General features: G+C 43.9%; 1 protein-coding gene across 1 annotated transcript in view; it reads left to right on the forward strand.

Moving 5' to 3' along the window:
• grin2ba (glutamate receptor, ionotropic, N-methyl D-aspartate 2B-a) overlaps positions 1-21,034 on the forward strand; it is a gene marked incomplete at its 3' end in the record, with an annotated part of 126,964 nt that overhangs the window by 81,837 nt on the left and 24,093 nt on the right. The window contains exons 5-7 of the mRNA XM_084073064.1: positions 6,563-6,677; positions 13,910-14,118; positions 14,832-15,003. Of these exons, the coding sequence (XP_083929190.1) occupies positions 6,563-6,677; positions 13,910-14,118; positions 14,832-15,003 (496 nt within the window). The remainder of the gene's footprint in view (positions 1-6,562; positions 6,678-13,909; positions 14,119-14,831; positions 15,004-21,034) is intronic.

The raw sequence follows: 21,034 nt of genomic DNA on the forward strand, positions 1-21,034 counted from the left end.
CACACACACACACACACACACACACACACACACACACACACACACACACACACACACAGAAATGTGCACATGCACAGGCATGTGCATAAACACAAACTCCCCACATTGTTGCATGTAACAATGGCTTGCAGTAAAGATTAAAGGGGCCACAGCGTCAAGTCATTTTGTAAATGGCTTATGATTTATGCAGCAGATAGATTCTGCACTCTTTGTATCACTGCCAACGATCTACAGCAGGGGTCCATTGCCAGACACATGAACCTGCCTGAGACAGCATCACATACAGTAGTAGTACACTTCTATATATATATATATCTTCCTGGGCTTATTATTCCTTGCTCTACCGCTATGTCTATGCTATTTCAACTATCTAAGCAGAGTTCTCAGCGGTTGATGATGAGCTGGCCAAAAAATCGTATTATCATTAAATGGCATTTCTTCAATTCCCTGTAATGCTAACAATGTAAACGTTAAAATCACATAAATGGTTATTATGTGTTATGTACTGAGCAATGAATAAATGAATAATAAACATGGTGCCTCCTCTGTGGAACTGCTGCTACTCCAGAAATGTGGTGTATTCTGTATTTTATAATAATTCTTATTCTTATGGACTATACAGGTGTATGAAACCCTATCTAAAATAGACTATGCAAGGCAACAGAGTATAAAAGAGTAACCAAATAAGAAAGTTTGTTCCTCTTATATTTCCCAACAAGGGTTTATGTTACTGTGGTTTATCTTAACAGAAGTTGCAGGTACGTGCCACCGGACCTCATGGGCCTTTTAAGTGCCTTGCTCAGAGGCACTGCGGGGTTGAGCAGTTCCTCGGTCACCACAGCATGCCAGTCATGCACAGTGGACAACAGGTCCCCATGTGTGACCCTGTCAGATGTTTCAGAGGGAAGCGATGAAGTGAAACTGACTGCTGACCTTCCACAACATGTGTAGAAAATCTGCCTTGACTGCAGCCTGGGACCTGGCCAGTACATTTTACACTGGAGTGAAAAATGTCAGGCGAAAAATGTCACGTGCGTGCGTGCGTGCGTGCGTGCGTGCGTGCGTGCGTGCGTGCGTGCGTGCGTGCGTGTGTGTGTGTGTGTGTAAATGTTTGTGAAGGAACAACGAAGCAGTGTGAATTGTTTTAGTTTCCATGTGGTACTATATGAAACTGTGCAGTATTTAGATGAATAATTTGGGTAACAGGAAAAAAATATTTTTCTATCACTTAGTTACTGTAGTCGTCAAGGATTTCCCACAAAAATATCTGGCTAAGCAGTTTAGGTTTTTCATTTCTTACTATTTTGTTCAAGGTATGCCATGAATTGAGCACAAAAAGGAACAAATGGTTGATGTCTCCCTAGGCTGCACCAACGCTCCTGATTTCGTGTATAGAGGGGCGGGTGTATAGAGGCGCAGAGAGATTGCGCCTGATCCCATTGGTTCACCGATCTGTCCGTCAACCCCCGCCCCGTTAACACAACATTACGAGCGACGCCCACTGCACTCTGGTTGGTTGGGGAAATGAACACTTCCTCATACCGGGCAAGGAAATTAGAAAACAAGGAAGGGACAGCCTAGGGGGCGGGCCGACGCCATTGCTTGCATGGCAGACGCCATTGATGCGCATGGGAGGCAAAACTGGAACAGGAAGTTTGGTGAAATACAATGAAGTCTATGGCAGCCAGCTGGACCAGCTTGTGAACAAACACTATTTCTGAACGTTTGTGTCCTTTGTCAGATAATCGGTTCAGGAATATAAAAGAAGACATATCACAGGCTTTTATCCAATCAATTCAGATTTTTTTAGCATGTTGTATAATTTTATTGAGGCGTCTAAACAGTGGAATGTATCATCCGTTGACTGTACAAAAATCCTCTCTGGCAGTGTTGCCAGATTGTGAGAGAGAAATAAGCAACCAGGTCTAGGAAAACAAGCCCAAAAGAAGCACCGGGGGCCAGGGGATGGGGAGATGGAGCAGGGACCCCCTACCCTACCTCGACCCCTACCTCGTGGGGGGGGGGGGGGCATATATTGTATAATTATGTATACAATTGTGTTTCATAAACATACATGTTATTGTGCATAAATACTAAGCTATTAAAATGATAGACAGATTAATATATTCATGCTTTTATTTTAAACATACATGTACAGGGTACAGTGAGTAGGGTGGCCGCACTGCCATTTATAAACATACCTTATTAACTGAGAACAACAATCTGTCAATTGCACAATAATCATGTACACAAGCTATTCAAAATGGACAGAATCATTTATAGATATCATCATTTATTTAATACAGAAATGTGGAAAATGTTTTAAAAATATATGAAGACAAATGGACATTAAAAAAAAAGAAAAAAAATGTATATAATATATATATATAATTGTCTAATCAAGCAACAATTTCGCAGACCCCCTGCAGTACCTCGCGGACCCCCTAGGGGTGGCGGACCCCTCTTGAAGACTTGCACTAGGCCATTATGAGCACTTTAGACCTTTACTGTATACATTGAAAATAGCCGATCTACAAGCTTACAACGCGTTGTGAGAAAAATCTTGAAGTAAAATGTGAAATATTGAGGATTTTTGTAACACTAACAACACAAATCTGGTACGGGGCTCCCTGGCACAAAACATTTTCAGATGGGGGTTAGGGACAAATACACATTAATTTGAGGGTCCATGACATAAACATAATTGAGAATTATAATTATACTTTTAAAATTGTGAAGCCCAAGTCCAATAATCAACTACACTTTAGAAAAAAGCCCATAAAACCGCAACTACCAATATTTACAAGCAACTTCACTGAAAAATAAGCTCAAAGTCGCTTATAATAAGTGGACATGGCAACACTGGTTTCTGTCTCGGCAGTATCTTGTACTTTGTGCTCTTTAGATAGCTCAATAAACTTATACAGTGGACACATCAAAAAGCAACACAGCAGAAAACAATGTGTGATATGTCTTCTTTTATATTCCAGAAGCAATTACTTTACAAAGGTCTCAGTCATTCATAAATATTTTTTGTTCATAAGCTGGTCCACCTTCTCTCGTCCACTTCAATGCATTCCACTGAACTGAAGGCTGCAGTCTGCCTCCCATGGTGCGACGAATCTGCTGGGTGGAATTGCATGGTAGCGAAAATGACGTAGATGACCCTACCTTCTTTAAATATATCTTGATACCGGGTACACCGACGCGTTCCTCCAGGCTTTTATTTTTTAGCAAAACTAAACAATAAAAGTCTTGAGATCGAGGCTAATGTCACACACACGGGGACCACACAGTTTGTTGGTGGGATGGGGGGCTGTATTTATTAGCATGTGTATCTGTGCAGCATAATTGCACGTGTGTGTGTGTGTGTGTGTGTGTGTGTGTGTGTGTGTGTGTGCGTGTGTGTGTGTGTGTGTGTGTGTGTGTGTGCGTGTGTGCGTGTGTGCGTGTGTGTGTGCGTGCGTGCGTGCGTGTGTGCGTGCGCGCGCGCGCGTGTCTGTGTGAGTGAGTGCGCATGGTGGGGGTCTGTATGTTGAGGACCTCAGGGACCAGCTGGTAGTGAACTGCAGCTGATGCAGCCATGGCAGCTTTTCCTGCCTTTAATTTTGTATCTACGTGTGTGTGTGTGTGTGTGTGTGTGTGTGTGTGTGTGTGTGTGTGTGTGTGTGTGTGTGTGTGTGTGTGTGTGTGTGTGTGTGTGTGTGTGTGTGTGTGTGTGAGAGAAGGTCAACCAGTGTTCTATCCTGCGTGGAGGGTGATCACTTATACACACAGGGACAGGACAAGACATGGGTCATAATGTGAAGAATAGACACGCACGCACGCACGCACACACTTACGCACTAAAGCAGATATCCACGCTTCCCTCCTTTTGTCATTTCTTTATTTATTTACATATTGTATGTGTGGCGTTGAGGCAGAGCGTTTCCATGGAAACAGTAACCCAGAGAGGGAGGAAAAAATAGAAGACAGGAGAGAGATGGAGGGAGGCAGAAGAGGACAGAGGTGGAGAGTGAGAAGAGAGATGGAAAGAAAGAGAGATGGAGAGAGAGCAGTACATGAGAAAGACTGGTGCAGGGGAGGGCCAATGGAGGCAGCGAAAGAGTCAAGAGCATGAGTGTGTGTGTGTGTGTGTGTGTGTGTGTGTGTGTGTGTGTGTGTGTGTGTGTGTGTGTGTGTGTGTGTGTGTGTGTGTGTGTGTGTGTGTGTGTGTGTGTGTGTGTGTGTGTGTGTGTGCGCGTGTCTGCGAGTGTGCGTGTGTGTGTGTGTGTGTGTGTGTGTGTGTGTGTGTGCGTGTCTGCGAGCGTGCGTGTGTGTGTGTGTGTGTGCGTGCGTGTGCTTGTGTGTGGGATGACAAGCAGAGTGATTTGAGTTCACCCGACAGAAACATTCCTGTTCTCACATATGCACACTTACACACTCCCACGCATGTTCACCAACATCAGTGAAGGACAGGAGAGTCTCCAACTGTGTGTGTGTGTGTGTTTGTGAAGTGAAGTGATTTCACCTGACAGAACCTCTCCTGCCCTCTGTCCGTCATTCTCTCTCTCTCTCTCTCTCTCTCTCTCCGTCTCTCTCTCTCTCTCCGTCTTTCTCTTTCTCTCTCTCTCTCTCTCTCTCTCTCTCTCTCTCTCTCTCTCTCTCTCTCTCTCGCTCTTTCTCCCTCTCTCTTTCTTCCTCTCTCTATCTCTCTGTCTGTCTCTCTCTCTTTATCTTTGTCTCTCTCGCTCTTTGTCTTTCCTGCATACATTTAGGTAAACGTGCACACTGTTATGTGACAGGCGGCTGCATGGTGCCTTATGTTCCGTTTGACTATTGGCCGAGGAGGAGATACTCTGGGAGGGCTGCTGTGTCACGGCTCGGCAGCAGACGTCTGCTCTCTTCCTCTCTCCATCCCTCTTTCAGTCTCTTTCTCTCTCTCTCACCCCCCCCCCCCCCCCTCCCCCCTTTCATTAGTTCCTTCAACTATTTATAGGCAGTGGACGTTTTGGTAAAGATTTAACAACGGATAAATGGACAGCAGTTGTTTTCTATCTATCCCCCTTTCCTGATACTGAACAAGGTGGACATATTTGTGGAATTCACGGTCCCTAGTCTCTTCGGCTTTAACATACATTACATTACATTACAGTCATTTAGCAGACGCTTTTATCCAAAGCGACTTACAATAAGTGTATTCAACATAGGTAGGGAACGAAAACTACTAATCACCAGAAGTTTTAAGTACATTTCCTGCAAAAACAAGCAACCAAGAGTATACCTAGCGCTAAGGTAAAAGTGCAATATATCAGCTACCTACTTTCTTAAACAGATGAGACAAAAATGGCAAAATCAAATGAGCACGAGCTAAAACAAATAAGTGTATCGACTAAACAAGATCCAATAAAACAATACAAAAATAAAACAAGAGTTCGTACAACTAGTTAACAACAAGTAGGCCAGGCAAAGAGGAAGGATAGTGTTTCCTGAAGAGGTGGGTTTTCAGCCTGCGGCGACATACATACATACAGACACACAACATAAAGCTTTGTTAGAGTTGCTTTTCTTCAGCCCTCCCTATGGCCAGTGGCCAGTGGCCCCCATGAGAGTCAGCCACCCATAGAGTGGGCTGAGGTTCAGTGACACTCTGGATGCAGGCAGACACCTGTTGCAGTTCTGACTGTAGCTGTTCATGCGGGGATCGTTGCAGTTCCAAGGACCCGGCCCGCAGCAGCAGGTGGTCTGGCCTTTGCTGTCAGCACTCCCAGGCTCTGGAAGGCATCCCGTAAAAGGAGCGCAGGCTGTGGCCAAAAAGCCACAGATTTGATCTCTGCCATGTGTCCCATCAACCAGAGTGTCATGGATTGCCTTCAGCCTGAGATACAGTTAGTTGTGCATTGAAAATAGCCGGACTACAAGCTCACAACGCATCATGCTGTGACGGATTGTGAGCTTGCAGATCGGCTATGTTCATTGCGCAACACTTGTGCGCAACTAAGTATAAAACCGGCGACACTGAACCCTTCAACCTGCTCGTCATTGAATGTCATTATTAGCTGGTATCAGCTTGATCGCTAATATGCCATATCATAATACGTATGATCAGCCAGGGAGACCGTTGCCGAGAATGTCATTAATTCTTTCTAAAAGGATTTCATTGTACTTCATTTTGACTCCAATCACCCCTGCTGGACGTCATGAGTACTTTGTGCAAAGAATCGGGTTGCTATCGATGTATAATCTAATATATTTTTCTTCTAGATCAAACAGCATTTGGTGTCTAGTCATGTTTACCATGTTGGACATTTATAAATCTGTCTTCAGCTCTTTCTTGAGAGATAAGAGCTTAATCTAAAAAAGAATGAGATGCAATTAAGTTTCTCTCACTTTTCCCCTGACTCTCTGTCTCTCTCTCTCTCTCTCTCTTTTCCTTTTTCCCTTTCCCATTTTCTCTCTTTCTCTCCTCTCCTTCCTCTCGCCTCTCCTCCTCACTCCCTCATTCTTACTTTTGCTCTCCCTCGTCTCACCCCCCCTCTCATTATTTACTCCTACTCCCCCCCCATCCTGTCTCACTCTCCAGGTACCTGATGAATGTGACTTTTGAGGGGCGTAATCTGTCATTCAGTGAGGATGGATATCAGATGCACCCCAAGCTCGTCATCATTCTGCTCAACAAGGACAGACAGTGGGACAGGGTGAGAGAAATAATTAACACACAATACAGCACTGTACACTAGAACCCTGTTTAACCACTTAAATCCTGGTGTCCCTATTTTAGGCGTGCCATTATCAGTGAAACTGTTCACACATTTTCAAAATAGCAAAAAGATTAAGTCTAGGAACTTGTAGATCTATCTATTTACGTTATTTGCACGCCCAGCCCCACGCATCCAAACCTATCGTTCAACTGGACCGGATCGTTTTCCTTCTTGTATTGAACTTGAAATGCTACGAAAACAGCAAAAAGAAGTAATAACCTGCAGTGAAGCCTATTTTATTGAGAGAGCTTCAGCTGAAAGGAGGTTCCCAAAATGTGAAGCAAATGCCACTGAAAATGTTATGGCCCTTCGTTTAACCCATTAAGACTGGGAACGCATCTGTGTCATTTTAGATTTGAGCTATAACCATTATTTTATACTTTGGCTATTCAAAAATAGCAGATATACAAGCTCATAGCACGGCACCGAGTGCCGCACGAGGAGTTTGTAGATCTGCCAACATTTGTGCAAATATTTGAATATATATATATTTAAAGGGATTTTTTTACTCAAATCTTTGCCTCCGGCGGGTCCCTGGAACAAAATATTTTCAGATGGGGGGTCCGCGGCCAAATACATATCATTTTGGGGATCCTTGACATGAAAAAGTTTGAGAACCACTGATATAGCAACATAGACAGAAGTTGATTGAAAGAGAGAAGAGAGAAAAGAGCCGAAGGAAGAGGTGAGAGAGGAGACAAGACCGTGGTGCGAACATTCTGCGGACATTTTTACATATGTAGCTTACAGTTATGAAGTTGAAAATGATGACGTTGGATTTTATGTACATATAATAGTTCTATGATAATAATAACTAGACGCGTCGCAATTCTGGGAAATTGCAACGTGTGACGCGAGGAATACGCCGGGAGGATTACCGTCGGAGGCCACGCGACGTGCGATTCGAATTCGGTGCCGATCGGATCCCGCGTTCGTGACACGTGTCGTTCTGATTTGAGGAAATAGGCCCCTCCCACTAAAGAAACAGGCCCCTCCCACAAATGTAGCAGGAAAATCTATCCTGACGCAAATGGGCGTGGCCTAGATGGGGAGTTGCGTCATGACCCAAGGAATCTAGGGAAAAAAATATTTTTATTCTACGACCTACGGTTCAAGAGTTATAGGCCAAAACGTAAAGTGGGCTGTTATAGCGCCACCATGAGGCCGACTGGTGTAATTATTTGTTTAATAATTTCGCACTAAATTATGAACCTCCCCTCCAAGTCTTGTAACTCTAGCCCTTTCTGAGAAAAAAATACTTGAATGGGAGTTTTTTCATTTTCCCATTAAAGTGATGGGGACATTTTATGCACTAATAAATCAATATCAATTAAACTATGTAACCGATCTCTTAGCAAAATATAAGTGCACGATTCCCGGTGAAGCCGGTCATTTCGACACAAAATTGGGGGAAAAAACTGTGGGAGAAATAGCGGCCCAAAATAAAGTTTATCTAGAAATAAATAAAGAATAAAGTTAATCTATTACTATAGTCTGGTTGCCACACTAATAATAATAGCTCAGATTTATATAGCGCTTGTCTAAGTACCCAAAGTCACTTTACATAAAGAAAAGGAAGGAACCAACTTTATAAGAAAAAACTAAACAATAAAAGCTAGATTAAGAATGATAAAAGGTTAAGTATGGGTTCGGGAGACATCTTAACTAGACCTCAGCTGGGAAAAGCTATCCTGAAGAGGTGGGTTTAGAGTATATACAGTAGTAGAATAGGTACAGGTGTACCTCGTCTTCACACAAGGCTGCTTTGGCTGCCCTGATTAAGTATTACTCAACTTCAATATTCCACATAGGAAAAATGCAGCACTCCATTTTCAAAGAAGCTGTCACTGAATTTTCACCAGTAAATTCCCCAGCATTTTCTTTTTCTTTTCACTCCTTCATCAGATTATCCAGCAACATTTTTACAGTATTCAATAGTCAGAAGTTATATGTAGGTACACCTTTATACACCTACCTGTCAGTCACCCAAGTGTTTCATTTTCCTGAACGACCTTCATTCCCATAAGGGTTGGATAAACCTGGTTCTATTGTACTGTACATGTACTGTATAATGCTCAATGTTTGTTTGGGTCTGTTTATGTCAAAATGTGTCTGTGTGGGGATGCCGATAGCCAAGTGGTCAAGCCTGTCAGGCTCTGATGCCTGACAGCGAGTCCCGGGTTCAATTCCCTGTCCCGGAGGACCTTTGCTATATGTCACTCCCTGACTATCTGTCCCTGTTTTCTGTCTCTCTACAATGTGAACTATCTATATTTGTGCCTGTGTTTGTGTGAAGTCAACACACTCACTATTCACACCTAGTGTGGGATTCTCCAGATTTTCACTTTGGTTGAATGTGACATACTATTGACAACATAACTTGTTGTGAGACTGTTGAACTATGGTCAACTATTGTTGTCATAAAGCCCCAGTCAGCTTAAAGCTGCTTCCTTTCTGTTGTTATTCTGACGTACATTAATCACGTTGATCAGCCTTTATTCTTAAACAGCTGGTATTTTTTTTGTTTGACCCCATGGCCTGAATAAATGCCTGCACGGTCAAAGGTTTTATCATTAAAGAGGCACTATGTAACTTTTTATAATGAATAAAATGCAAATTTATCGTGTCTGTATGGTAGATACATGTTAATACAATATAACTTATACAATTGTGGTGGTTATAATTTGTCTCCCTGCTCTTCTATTGAGACATTTAGATCGTGACTCACCTAGACACAGGATCTGACACGAATTTCGACCTGAATGGTAAAACATTTATGAAATGGGGTTCAAATCCAGGGTAGAGGAGGAAAGTTGCATAGTGCAGCTTTAACATAAACCTTAATGACATCTGTGTTTGTTAATCTTGTGTGGTTTTCCCCAATGTAATCTAAACCTAATTTAATCCACTAGCTACTTTGTCAGCTTAAATATACTGTATACAGTAAGCAGGCATTTTGCATTTGCAATCTGATTACCAAGTGTAATCTTGGGGCCTCATTCATAAAAAATATACTTGGATTTTGCTTAAACTTAATTAGTTTAAGCATAGTTTCCCATGATATAATTACGCCTGATAAAAAAGAAAGAAAAAAAAGAAACTTAAGGTCACTTAAAGACGTGCAATTGTGTCTTACCTACATTTTCATTTACGGTAAATTAAAATGATTTACTGTACATAGGATTACATTTTTGGTATGTAGACCTTATTAATCCGCGAGGGAAATTCAGTTACAGCTTCACCAGCTAACGGGTGCTCAGATGGCCATGATGAGCGCTAGGGAGGGTGTGCATTTAGAGTTTTGGTTTAAGAACTTAAGAACTCTGCAGTTCAGAGACACATCCGCTGCCATGCCTGCAGCATAGACAGCAGGATTTTTTCCCCACTGACGGTATGTCTAGTCTGACATAGACATTGCAATCATTTTGCAAGTAAGGTTTTATGACTATGAATATTGTTCGATTGTTGGTTTGTGCAAAATAAGTTACTTAAGATGACATTTGATCTTAAGACCAATTTTTAATAAGTAAGTCACTTGGACAGAGACCTTACTTCACCCTACATAGAAAAAGAACATTATTATTATGTTCGAAATCCAATTAATTTGAAGATGGGATGGACAGAGGACAGGATGTCACAAGGGTATATTGAGTTGCATTTAAACCCACAATGTTTTGCGTGTGTGTGCGTGTGTGTGTGTGTGTGTGTGTGTGTGTGTGTGTGTGTGTGTGTGTGTGTGTGTGTGTGTGTGTGTGCGTGCGTGCGTGCGTGCGTGCGTGCGTGCGTGCGTGCGTGCGTGCGTGCGTGCGTGCGTGCGTGCGTGCGTGCGTGCGTGCGTGCGTGCGTGCGTGCGTGCGTGCGTGCGTGCGTGCGTGCGTGCGTGCGTGCGTGCGTGCGTGTGTTTGTGTGTGTGTCGCAGTGTGACTTCTTTTTACTCTCTCTGTTCTTTATACATCGTGTTTCTCTTTTCTTCTTCTTCTCATTACCCTCACTCTTCTCACTCTGTAATCTATATTCTGTCCTCTGATCAGAGACCAAGGTGACTCACCCACCCCCCCCCCCCCCCCCTCTCTCTCTCTCTCTCTCTCCTATCCTCCCTGCTTGCTCATGTTTAATTCTTGACTCGACTTCCAGCTGGACCACTTTCTTGGGTCCTAATGAGTACCAGCTCCTGTCTCACCCCTCCCTTCTCTCCACCACTTTCTGTTTTCCCCTCTCACCCCTTCCCTCTTTCCTCTCTTCTCTCTTTCAATCATCTTTTTCTTTCTCACTCCCCCCCCCCCCCCTTCTCTCTGCCCCCCCCCTCTCTATATGTTTGAAGTAGTGTGAGGTCTTGTCCCTCAGGCTCATCGTAACCCCTTCCTCTCTATTCCTTTAAATCTTCTTCTCTCACACGTTCTCTTCTCTTCTCTTCTCTTCTCTTCTCTTCTCTTCTCTTCTCTTCTCTTCTCTTCTCTTCTCTTCTCTTCTCTTCTCTTCTCTTCTCTTCTTCATCCTCTCTCTATATCTCTTTGTTCCTTTCTTCCTTTTTCCCTCATTCTCCGTCTCTCTCCCAGTCCACCTGGCTGCCCGGCGCCATAGCTTTCTCTTTTCCTCTCTCCTCCTTTCTCCCTCCCTCCTGTTTAAATGTTCCTTGCCTTCCTCGCTCACTCTACCTTTACCTCTCCTTCCTCCTTCCCTCTTTTCTCTTGCCCATCCTCTCTTCTTCAAACCCTCCCCTCCCCCCTCCCCACCGTATCTTTCGGTCTGTCTGGATGTGTGGACAGAGGCTGCAGTCAGCCCCAGGGATACACAGCCTCAGATTGTCCACTACAGGCAGCCCTGCCAAGTTTGTGTTCCCTGGAGTGGATTCCGTGTGTGTGTGTGTGTGTGTGTGTGTGTGTGTGTGTGTGTGTGTGCGCGCGTGCGTGCGTGCGTGCGCGCGTGCGCGCGTGCGTGCGTGCGTGCGTGCGTGCGTGCGTGGGGGGGGTCTCTGTATATGTAGCACACTGTACAGATACAGCATCATACAATAAATACACGTGCTGTGTACACCTGACTGTCCTGTACTATGTTGCATCCTATGACATCACTCCTCCACCGGTCCACTTCCGTCTCCACGCCACATATAATAATAATAATAATATAATAATAATAATAATAATATTTTCAATAAATTCACTGTCTCAAAACTGACGACTTATAAACAGGGACAACCACAAGACATTCAGTAGTCAGTTGCAGATTAAAAGCCAGTGTGAACAAGCTCTGATGTTGTAGACTGTAGAGGCGGGGGGCCCTGTCCCCCATGGTGCAGAGTCTGCTTTTAGGGACAGTGTGTAGGGCAGTCAGTGGAGTAGAGGGAGTGAGCAGGACGACCATGGGTGGATAAGTTCATAATAATGCATCCAATTATACCCACGATGCCTTTCCATTCTGATATTATATTGATAGAGGTGGTCCCGCTGCCCTGCTGGGCTCCTTCGTGGAGGAGAGGGGGAGAGAGAGAGAGGGCAGAGTGGAGTGTTCAGGTATGATTCGTGGCGGTCAGTGTCGGAGGAAAATTGACTAAACGATGATGCTAATTCAGCCCCAGAGGAGCTGCAGGGACTGGAGGGCCCTCTAGGAATACAGCTAAGACACTCCTCTACAGGAGACACATCGTTTTGCATGCAAATGAGCTCTCTCTACCCCCCCCCACCACCACCTCCCGTCCATCTCACTCTCTCTCTTTCTCTCATTCCCTTTTCTATCTTCTCTTTTAGCCCGTCATTCCTCTTTCCTGTGCTCTGCCTCTCTTTCATTTCTTTCTCCTGCACTGGCTCAGACTTTGTCAAGTCTTTCCCCCTACTGTCTTTCTCTCCGTCTTTCCATATCTCACGCCCACTCTCTTTTCATCTCTCTTCACCCTTCTCCTTATCTTGCTTCCTTTCATGCCTCTCTCTCTCTATCTCTCCCTCTCTCCCTCTCCCTCTCCCTCTCTCCCTCTCCCTCTCCCCCTCTCTCTCTCTCTCTCTCTCTCTCTCTCTCTCTCTCTCTCTCTCTCTCTGTCTATCTCTCTACACCCCCCACCACCTCCTCTCTGCCACTTCTTGATCTGAATACTGCTCTTTCCTCCTGTTGCAGTTTCGCCCTTCAGATTAACCTTGCTCTCATTTTCTGCATTAGGTCCCTCTCCTCTCCTCTCCTCTCCTCTCCTCTCCTCTCCTCTCCGCTTTGTTACAACGAGATCAACTCTATTTCACACTCTTTTGTCGTCTAATTTCCCCATATTTGTGTGCCGTTCTGCCCTTTCACACACAGCTTTTATCCCAATATTATATCTCTGTTACACTGGGTCATAAAATGTGTCATTTGTCATCCTGTTATCGTTTTGCTGACAGATGGCCTAATCTCAGTTAATCTATGATAATGGCATAATAAAAGCCTGGCTGTAAATTAAATGATCATGGCCAGCAAGCACAAAATCCTGGATTTTGGATAACCATCCGGAAGCTATAAAAAACCCTTTTCACAAAAAAGAAAAATTCAATTGTGTTTTTGACATGGCTTTCTTGATGAATCGATATGAAATGTAATCTGAGTTCCTCTGTGAAATGGACTTCAGCCCAGTGTTTCATTCCATGATGAAATCTACATTATATGTTGGGTACATTGTTGATGTGTGGCTTATCAAAAGCGACTCGGAAGAAGTTGATATCAGTAGAACAAAGCTAGTATTCTTAAATCTCAAGCAAGCGACGCACCGCGGGGGGCCCCACCGTGGGGGGGGGGTGCTGGGGGGCATTTACCGCACCGTACCCAGCACATCTCCATTGCCGTTTGCGAAAGCACCCCCCTTCCTTGCGTCGGGGCCCTGCTATTTTGCGCTACACCACTGAGGATAGGTGTATATCATTTTTCCTTACTTCTGTTTTATGACTACAGATCTGTTATCTGTTATAGATCTGTGTTATTGTGCAGCTGAACTAAACTAACATAAATCAGCTATAGTGCACATACTTGCCTTTAAATCCATACCTTACAACCTGTCCTGTATCATTACATACTGCCACCCTATCTCCCTACTTTTAGTTGGAAAGACACGTTTTTGCAGAAATGACTGACCCTAAACGTTGGGCTGTTTTCTTCCTCAGATGGAATGAGTTTGTAGCTCTCTGAACCTGTGTGGTTTTATTTCAATCTCAAAGGTGGGTAAATGGGAGAACGGCTCCCTGTCCATGAAGTACCACGTGTGGCCTCGCAACGAGCTCTACGGAGGGCCAGCAAACAGGGAGGATGACCACCTGTCCATCGTGACACTGGAGGAAGCTCCGTTTGTCATTGTAGAAGATGTGGACCCCATGAGTGGCACATGTATGAGGAACACTGTGCCCTGCCGGAAACAGCTCAAAACACAGTGAGCCATATCAGCACCCACACAGTAGAACCCTCAGAATTAATTTAACGGAATAGTTCACCCAAAAAATTACTTATTTTCTATCAATTACACACCTCATGGAGACTTGAATTCATGATTTTATTTGTGTTTTTGTCGCAATCCTAAACCAATAATTTGATAACAGGCGGAAAGATGCTAATACAGTATATCAGGTAAGAGACACAAAGTGTCACAAAGTGTGTCCTACCGGAAATATCATACAAATGATTGGCTTAGGAATGCGACAAAAAAACAAATTACCAAATTGACCCATTTGGTTACATTTGTACACTCTGAGTTACAAATAGATACATTGACATTAAGGATTTTACTGTGCACATATAGCCTAGGTCTATACACAGTAAATCATGAGTGTTCATTTAACTGTAAAAAAAAATGAGTGTAATAGTTGACCAATTTAGAAGGAGTAGAATGGACCATTTAAATTGGACTTTTGATTTTTCTGTGTACCACACCACTCTCAAACAAACAGTTTAGAATCTAGACTTATAGATCTAACTAATCGCAGTCTTACTATAGTTGGTGGAGTTATAGTAAATTACTCATGCAGATATAGAATCAGAACTGTGCTTGATATACTAATACTGAGTCATAGTCCTAATTCTGAATACTACATTCCATCCATCCATCCATTTATGCATCCATGCATCTTTCTCTCCTCTGTCCATCAGTAATCAGACAAGGGACTCAGGCATCTACATTAAACGCTGCTGTAAGGGTTTCTGTATTGACATCCTGAAGAAGGTCGCCAAGAACGTCAAGTTCACCTATGACCTCTATCTGGTCACCAACGGCAAGCATGGCAAGAAGATCAATGGCACCTGGAACGGCATGGTCGGAGAGGTGAGGACACAAATCTGTGTGCGTGCGTGTGTGTGTGTGTGTGTGTGTGAGTGCATGCCTGCATGTTTTTCAGTGAATGTGTTTGGGGTGCATTTTGTGCATATTTGTGCCTTCAACTTTGTTACAGCAACTGTACAGTATGTTTCTGTCAGACAGACAGACAGACAGACAGACAGACAGACAGGACTGTGTACTCCAAGTATATTAAAATAAACACTACAGATGTATTACCAATGTCATTTGACCAAGGTCTGTCGTCTGTCTGTATTTAGGCACTTTAAATACTTATTCAATATTCCATCCTCTGCTTTACATTTGATCATAAGATCACAGAAGTACTGTAACGTCATTGTATTGACACTGGTTTACCTAGAGGCCAGTGAAGATCCATAATGAATGAATTTGTTTTTCTGATGTGAAATCCATATCACAATTATTATGTTGTATTTTTGCCAAGAGCTGTAGATGACTTAACTCACTCGCAGTGTCAAAATAGTGAAATGTTCCTGTCTCTTCATTATACACACTGCCTCTCTGTGTGTATCTATAAGTGTAAACACATATTCACTGGGGAACCATGTCTAAACATCTATTTTGTGTTTTTGTAGGGCTGTCGTGATGTGAAACCTTTAAAGGCATCTGTGACTGGCTCAGCAGTCAACAGAATGTAAATCACAGTTCTAACATTGTGTGATACTAACTTATCGTCAACACAGGGTTTCTGCCCAACAGCAACATTAAACAACTTATATAACAGGTTGGGAGAGGGCCCATCTATAGTCCCTCGTATATGAGCAGGGGTAGATTGGATTTAAATTAATATAATCGTGTGCATTGCTAATTAGCCATCACAAATGACTGGTGTGGCTGGAGTGTGGACTGGGGTATGGGAGTTGAGCAGAGAGAATTGTAGCCCAATACCACCGCCCCCTGTAGAGGTTTAAATATGAATCATATGAGTCACCTGGAAGGTGCATCTCCTCTCAAATGCCTTTTCACACCTCACATTATGAACTTGGCTTCTGGGTCAAAACCTCCACACACCAAGCCTGATGTCAGTCAGGCTAAGTACCTGACCCAAGGGTACACGCTGCGCAGTCAACTGTGATACTTCACTTTGCGTGCTAAACATTCTCTAATCGACATTGGTTCCAAAGAAAGGTTGCTGTCACTTCTCATACTTAAGACTGTAAAAAGATAAATACGATTTCGCCGTCTCACCTTGGTCATATTAATTAGGAGGGAAAAAGAGCAAACAGATCAATAGCTTCCTGAAGGTTATATGTGTGTTTTACAACTTCCTTAGGGCACAAAACAGCTTTGTACCTCTTTTGTTGTGGTCAGTGAAAGCTGAATGACTTTCAGAAGTTGCAGGTAGGTTTACTTCTACACTATTTTACGCCCCATCCACTTAAATTAAACAGAGCCATTTAGGTCAGTCAGTCAGTCAGTCTGTTGTCCTCCAGCCAGCTAGCCAGTCAGTCAGTCAGTCAGTCAGACAGACAGACAGACAGACAGACAGACAGACAGACAGACAGACAGTCAATTGTCAGCCTGCCAAACTGCTAGTGTCTTTGAAGGTGTTTATCTTGGAGTGTGCTCACCTGTAATAAACTGTGTTTCACCCTGACTAAAAGCATTCTAATGTGCAGTCTCCTTCTCACCTCCAAGATTGAGGTATCTCTCTACATATTAAAGAAAACAGAGCTGGCACATCCACAGGAGGTGCAGGAGTCAACGAAAATCACAGGCCAATCAAACATAAAAGTCTGCACACTGTGACTCCACTGTGGCTCCCAGTTGATTAACGTTTCGATTAAAAAGTCTTCTTCAGAATCTCTCTACATACACTCATACATACTGTAGTCATGCATGCGCGTGATTGAAGGAATACATTCATGCACATGCACACGCATATAGAAAAGTGCGCGCACACAAGCGTTCAAGAATATTTGCATCCAAAGTAGCTCTCTGTGTCACACTGCTTCTTCCGCACAAATTCTCACAAACGCACACACGTGCACTAGCTCTCACTCACACACCCTTTTCGCATCATTATGTTTCTGCTATATCTGCAGTATCTGACAATGCCGTCCCATGTCCTTAATCTTAGCTTATATTCCATCGCATGATGCTGTGATCAAGTGAGCTAACAAGCTTGTTAGCATGAAGATCTGTTCTTGCGAGCGCCACTGTCGTACTACGGAGTATAAACTAGGCTTTAGGCTGGAACACTGTCAGAGAATAACTCACACTCTTAATCGACTACAGTCTTTACACGCACGCACGCACACACGCACGCACACACACACACACACACACACACACACACACACACACACACACACACACACACACACACACACACACACACACACACACACACACACACACACACACACACACACACACACACACACACGTGGGCATGCCAATATACAGGATATGGGCATATACTAATGACATCGGGGATCTCCATATATGGCCATAAAAGGGACACAGATAGACAGACATATACAGAGATCTCCATATAAGGGCACAAAAGGGACACAGACGGGTACAACGGGTAATCTGACAAAAAAACCTTGACACTATGACTCAGACATAAAATAGGTGTGAGGGCCCGAACCTCTAGTATAATATAAAGGACCAATATACTAGGCATTGGCATCATGCAAAGACACTGGCTCTCACACGCACGCACACACGCACGCACGCACGCACGCACGCACGCACGCACGCACGCACGCACGCACGCACGCACGCACGCACACACACACACACTTGCATACAGGCGTACACATGCTCACTCATTTTCAGTAGCACCCACACGGGTCACTTTCGTAATGTGGAGAGAACAAGGCGTGGGAGGGAAGTGGAGAGAGAGAGGAAGTCAGTGAGGACACTGCAGAGAGAGAGAGGAAGTCAGTGAGGACACGGCTGCTCTTCCTCACTGAAGAGACATTCACATGCATTCAGGGTGCTCACTAGATGGCCACCCTAGAGCAGTGGTTCTCAAAGTGGTGTCCGGGGACCCTCAGGGGTCCTTGGGGGGGTTCCAGGGGGTCCCCAGCTAAATTTGATAATGCAGCATCACAATCATTTTAACCACTTTATCGAGATTTTATACTTGGCTATTAAAAAAGTGCAGATAATTATACAAGGTCACAGCGAGCTTGTACATCTGCTATTTTAGAACTTCTTTCTTTAACTTGAAAGTATTGGACATTTTTGAATAAACAAAACACAAATCTTCTCTTCTGGGGGTCCCCCCGGCACAAAGAAATTTCAGATGGGGGTCCGTGGCCAAATACATATCAATTTGACATGAAAAGAACCACTGCCCTAGAGAGGACATAGTTCCACCAAGAACACCCTGCCCAGATCTTTAGCCTTATCTTTAGCCTGGTTAGCATTAGGTGTGTTAATCAATTGATTAATGGGAAGCTGGGAGAAAGAGCTTTTGATTTCATCAACCTTCTTATATGTATACAGTAGCTGACAAAAGCTTCAGCAGAGAGGGATGGGGGAACGGGTGGAGAGGGATTGAGAAGGGAGGAGAATGAGAAGAGCGTCCTTGGCTTAGAGGCAGTGGACTGAATTATAATGCAATAAAAAGTGGACTTAGCGGTGGATAATGGAGATGGAATTGCAGAGAGGAGTGATTGAAAGTGAGAAAGGTTGTCTGATTGGCCAGTTTTGCACCACGTCCTTTCAGCTGCTCTGGGACGTGTTTGCTCAGCTTGGAGGATTCAGCTAACCAAGATGCTGGTGGAGACAGACATGCCAGCTTGTTGGAGAGAGGACAGAGACGCTCAAAGTCAGATGAGATTGTGAATCAACTTCAGAGCCAGTTGAGAGCGAGGGGAAGGGATCACTATACAGTATAACATCCTAAGGATCAGACACTTACTCACCCAGCTCCTTATCCAGGCCTCAGTCATCTCACAGCTTGTCTACTGAACTCCCTCCTTACTGGCCTCCCGTCATGCTCACTTGAGCCTCTCCAAATGATCCAGAATGCAGCAGCACGCCTGGTCTTCAACCGGCCAAAAAAGGTCCACGTCACCCCCTTTCCGCTCCCTTCATTGGCTTCCGGTTGCTGCCCACTCCCAGTACAAAACACTGGTGCTGACCTACAAGGCAACCAAAGGCATGGCACCCCCATGCCCTCAAGACATGATCCGCTAGCACAGGAATGCTGTCCGAGCCTTCCCTAAAACACCCTGGACAAAGCTCCACAAGTCCCAGACTCTTCTCCGTCCAATTTAGGCATTTGCTAAATGCCTAAATTGTAAATACTGTAGTAAATAGGATCAGGCCAGGGAAGAGAGGAGAGAATAGAAGACGACAAGAGTCATTTAGAGACCTCAGGTTCCATGGAGTGGTGACAGAATGAGGTGGGGTATGTCTAGGTGGGAGAGTGGAGTGAGAGATGGAGAAGGTTGCAAAGTGGTTTTCAGAGACATGAAGGGGAGTAACATAGAGGCTAGACGAGGAGGACACTCTAGAGAATGTCAGATCCAATGAACATTGTTCATTCAGGAAACTCATGGGCCCAGCTGATTGGACCACCTTTTACCACGCAAACCCAGCAATCCAATCACCTTTTACACACCCTAAATGTCAGACTACATGATCGCATGTGAGCTTGCTGTCTATCCACCTGCTTAGATCTGTTTTTATGTACAGGGATTGTGTTCCAGTCTAATGAGTCTATCATTATGCAGAAGCCATAAAAGCAGATCTAGCCTGCCATGTCATTGCCATTAATAAACATACTATTTGACTTACCAGCCGACTATGAGGAGAAGGCGATAAGGAGAGTTTGAATGAGGACAGGAGAGAAGTAACATGAAGATGTATGTCGATAGGTTGAAGTGTCACCTACTGGAATGAGAGGAGTGCCATCTTCCAGTAAGGAGCTGATTATCCAGCTCTTCAAGGAAATTCCTCCCCAAATGGCCAGGGAGGATAATAGAGCACAATAAAGGATAGAGGGACATTTTGTGTAATTGAGACGGCATGAAATTCAAATGTTGAAAGTCAAAGATGAAAAATCCACTTGGGATATGTAAGTAAACCTGTCCTGTACTATGACCTTGACTCGAAAGCCTGGGAGAGCAGCCAAAGTGGTAGGGTCCGGAGAGTGCTGCAGGGATAGCAATGTTCTCTGGAGATATCCAAGTCTCAGGTTGAGCAAGGAGACTGCAGAGACTGGAGGAAGGTGTAGGCCAGTGATGTTACCTACACATGCATCGCTGACAAACTAATATCCAAAAGGATGCTGTAAACTCATTATCAATGCATCCAGGTAACGCACCCTATTGTTACCCTGATAATACTATATTGTTTCAACGTAAGCCCATCCAGCTCCTATAGTCCCCTGTGCATCGCAGAAAAGTACAAGACAATTAAACAAGTGAACATTGCATAGTATATTCATAGCACGTTCATCAAGCAGTATAAAAGTATTTTTTTTGATTGATTCGGTTGGTGGACTTCAAAATAAAGTATCATTGACGTGTGATATGGTACATGTTTTGGGAACCCATATCCCTGGGACCCACTTCAGTGAAAACCTAGCAACATCACTGGCAAGGTCCGTACACATCGGGAACGTTCATTTTGTGTGATTAATTCATATTAATTGAAAATGCTGTTCATGAGCACATGCGCATTGAGCGGGATTATAATGAGGCAACAAGGTAGATTTTCAGCGCAAATAAAATCATCAACCTGTGTGAATGGAGGCATCACCAAAATAAAAGATAGATGAGAAATAATCACGTAGCATTTTCGTTTATTCGTTTATTTGCGTTGCTCCTGGTGTGTAATGACCCGTAGGCTGAAATTAATTCAGCTTTCTGGACTGCTCATTGGCAGTTCCAAAGTCCTCCCTCCCACAGGGATGTGGTGACAATTGTGACATACATGCGATAAGAGGGTTTTCTGTGACTTGGAGAACAGTGATACACAGTGTGTGTGCCAAGCAGAGGAAAGAACAGGAATAGTAATGAAACACACCGTA

This window comes from Gymnoscopelus microlampas (genome assembly GCF_963454915.1).
Source record: "Gymnoscopelus microlampas genome assembly, chromosome: 11".
Taxonomy (NCBI): Eukaryota; Metazoa; Chordata; class Actinopteri; order Myctophiformes; family Myctophidae; genus Gymnoscopelus; species Gymnoscopelus microlampas.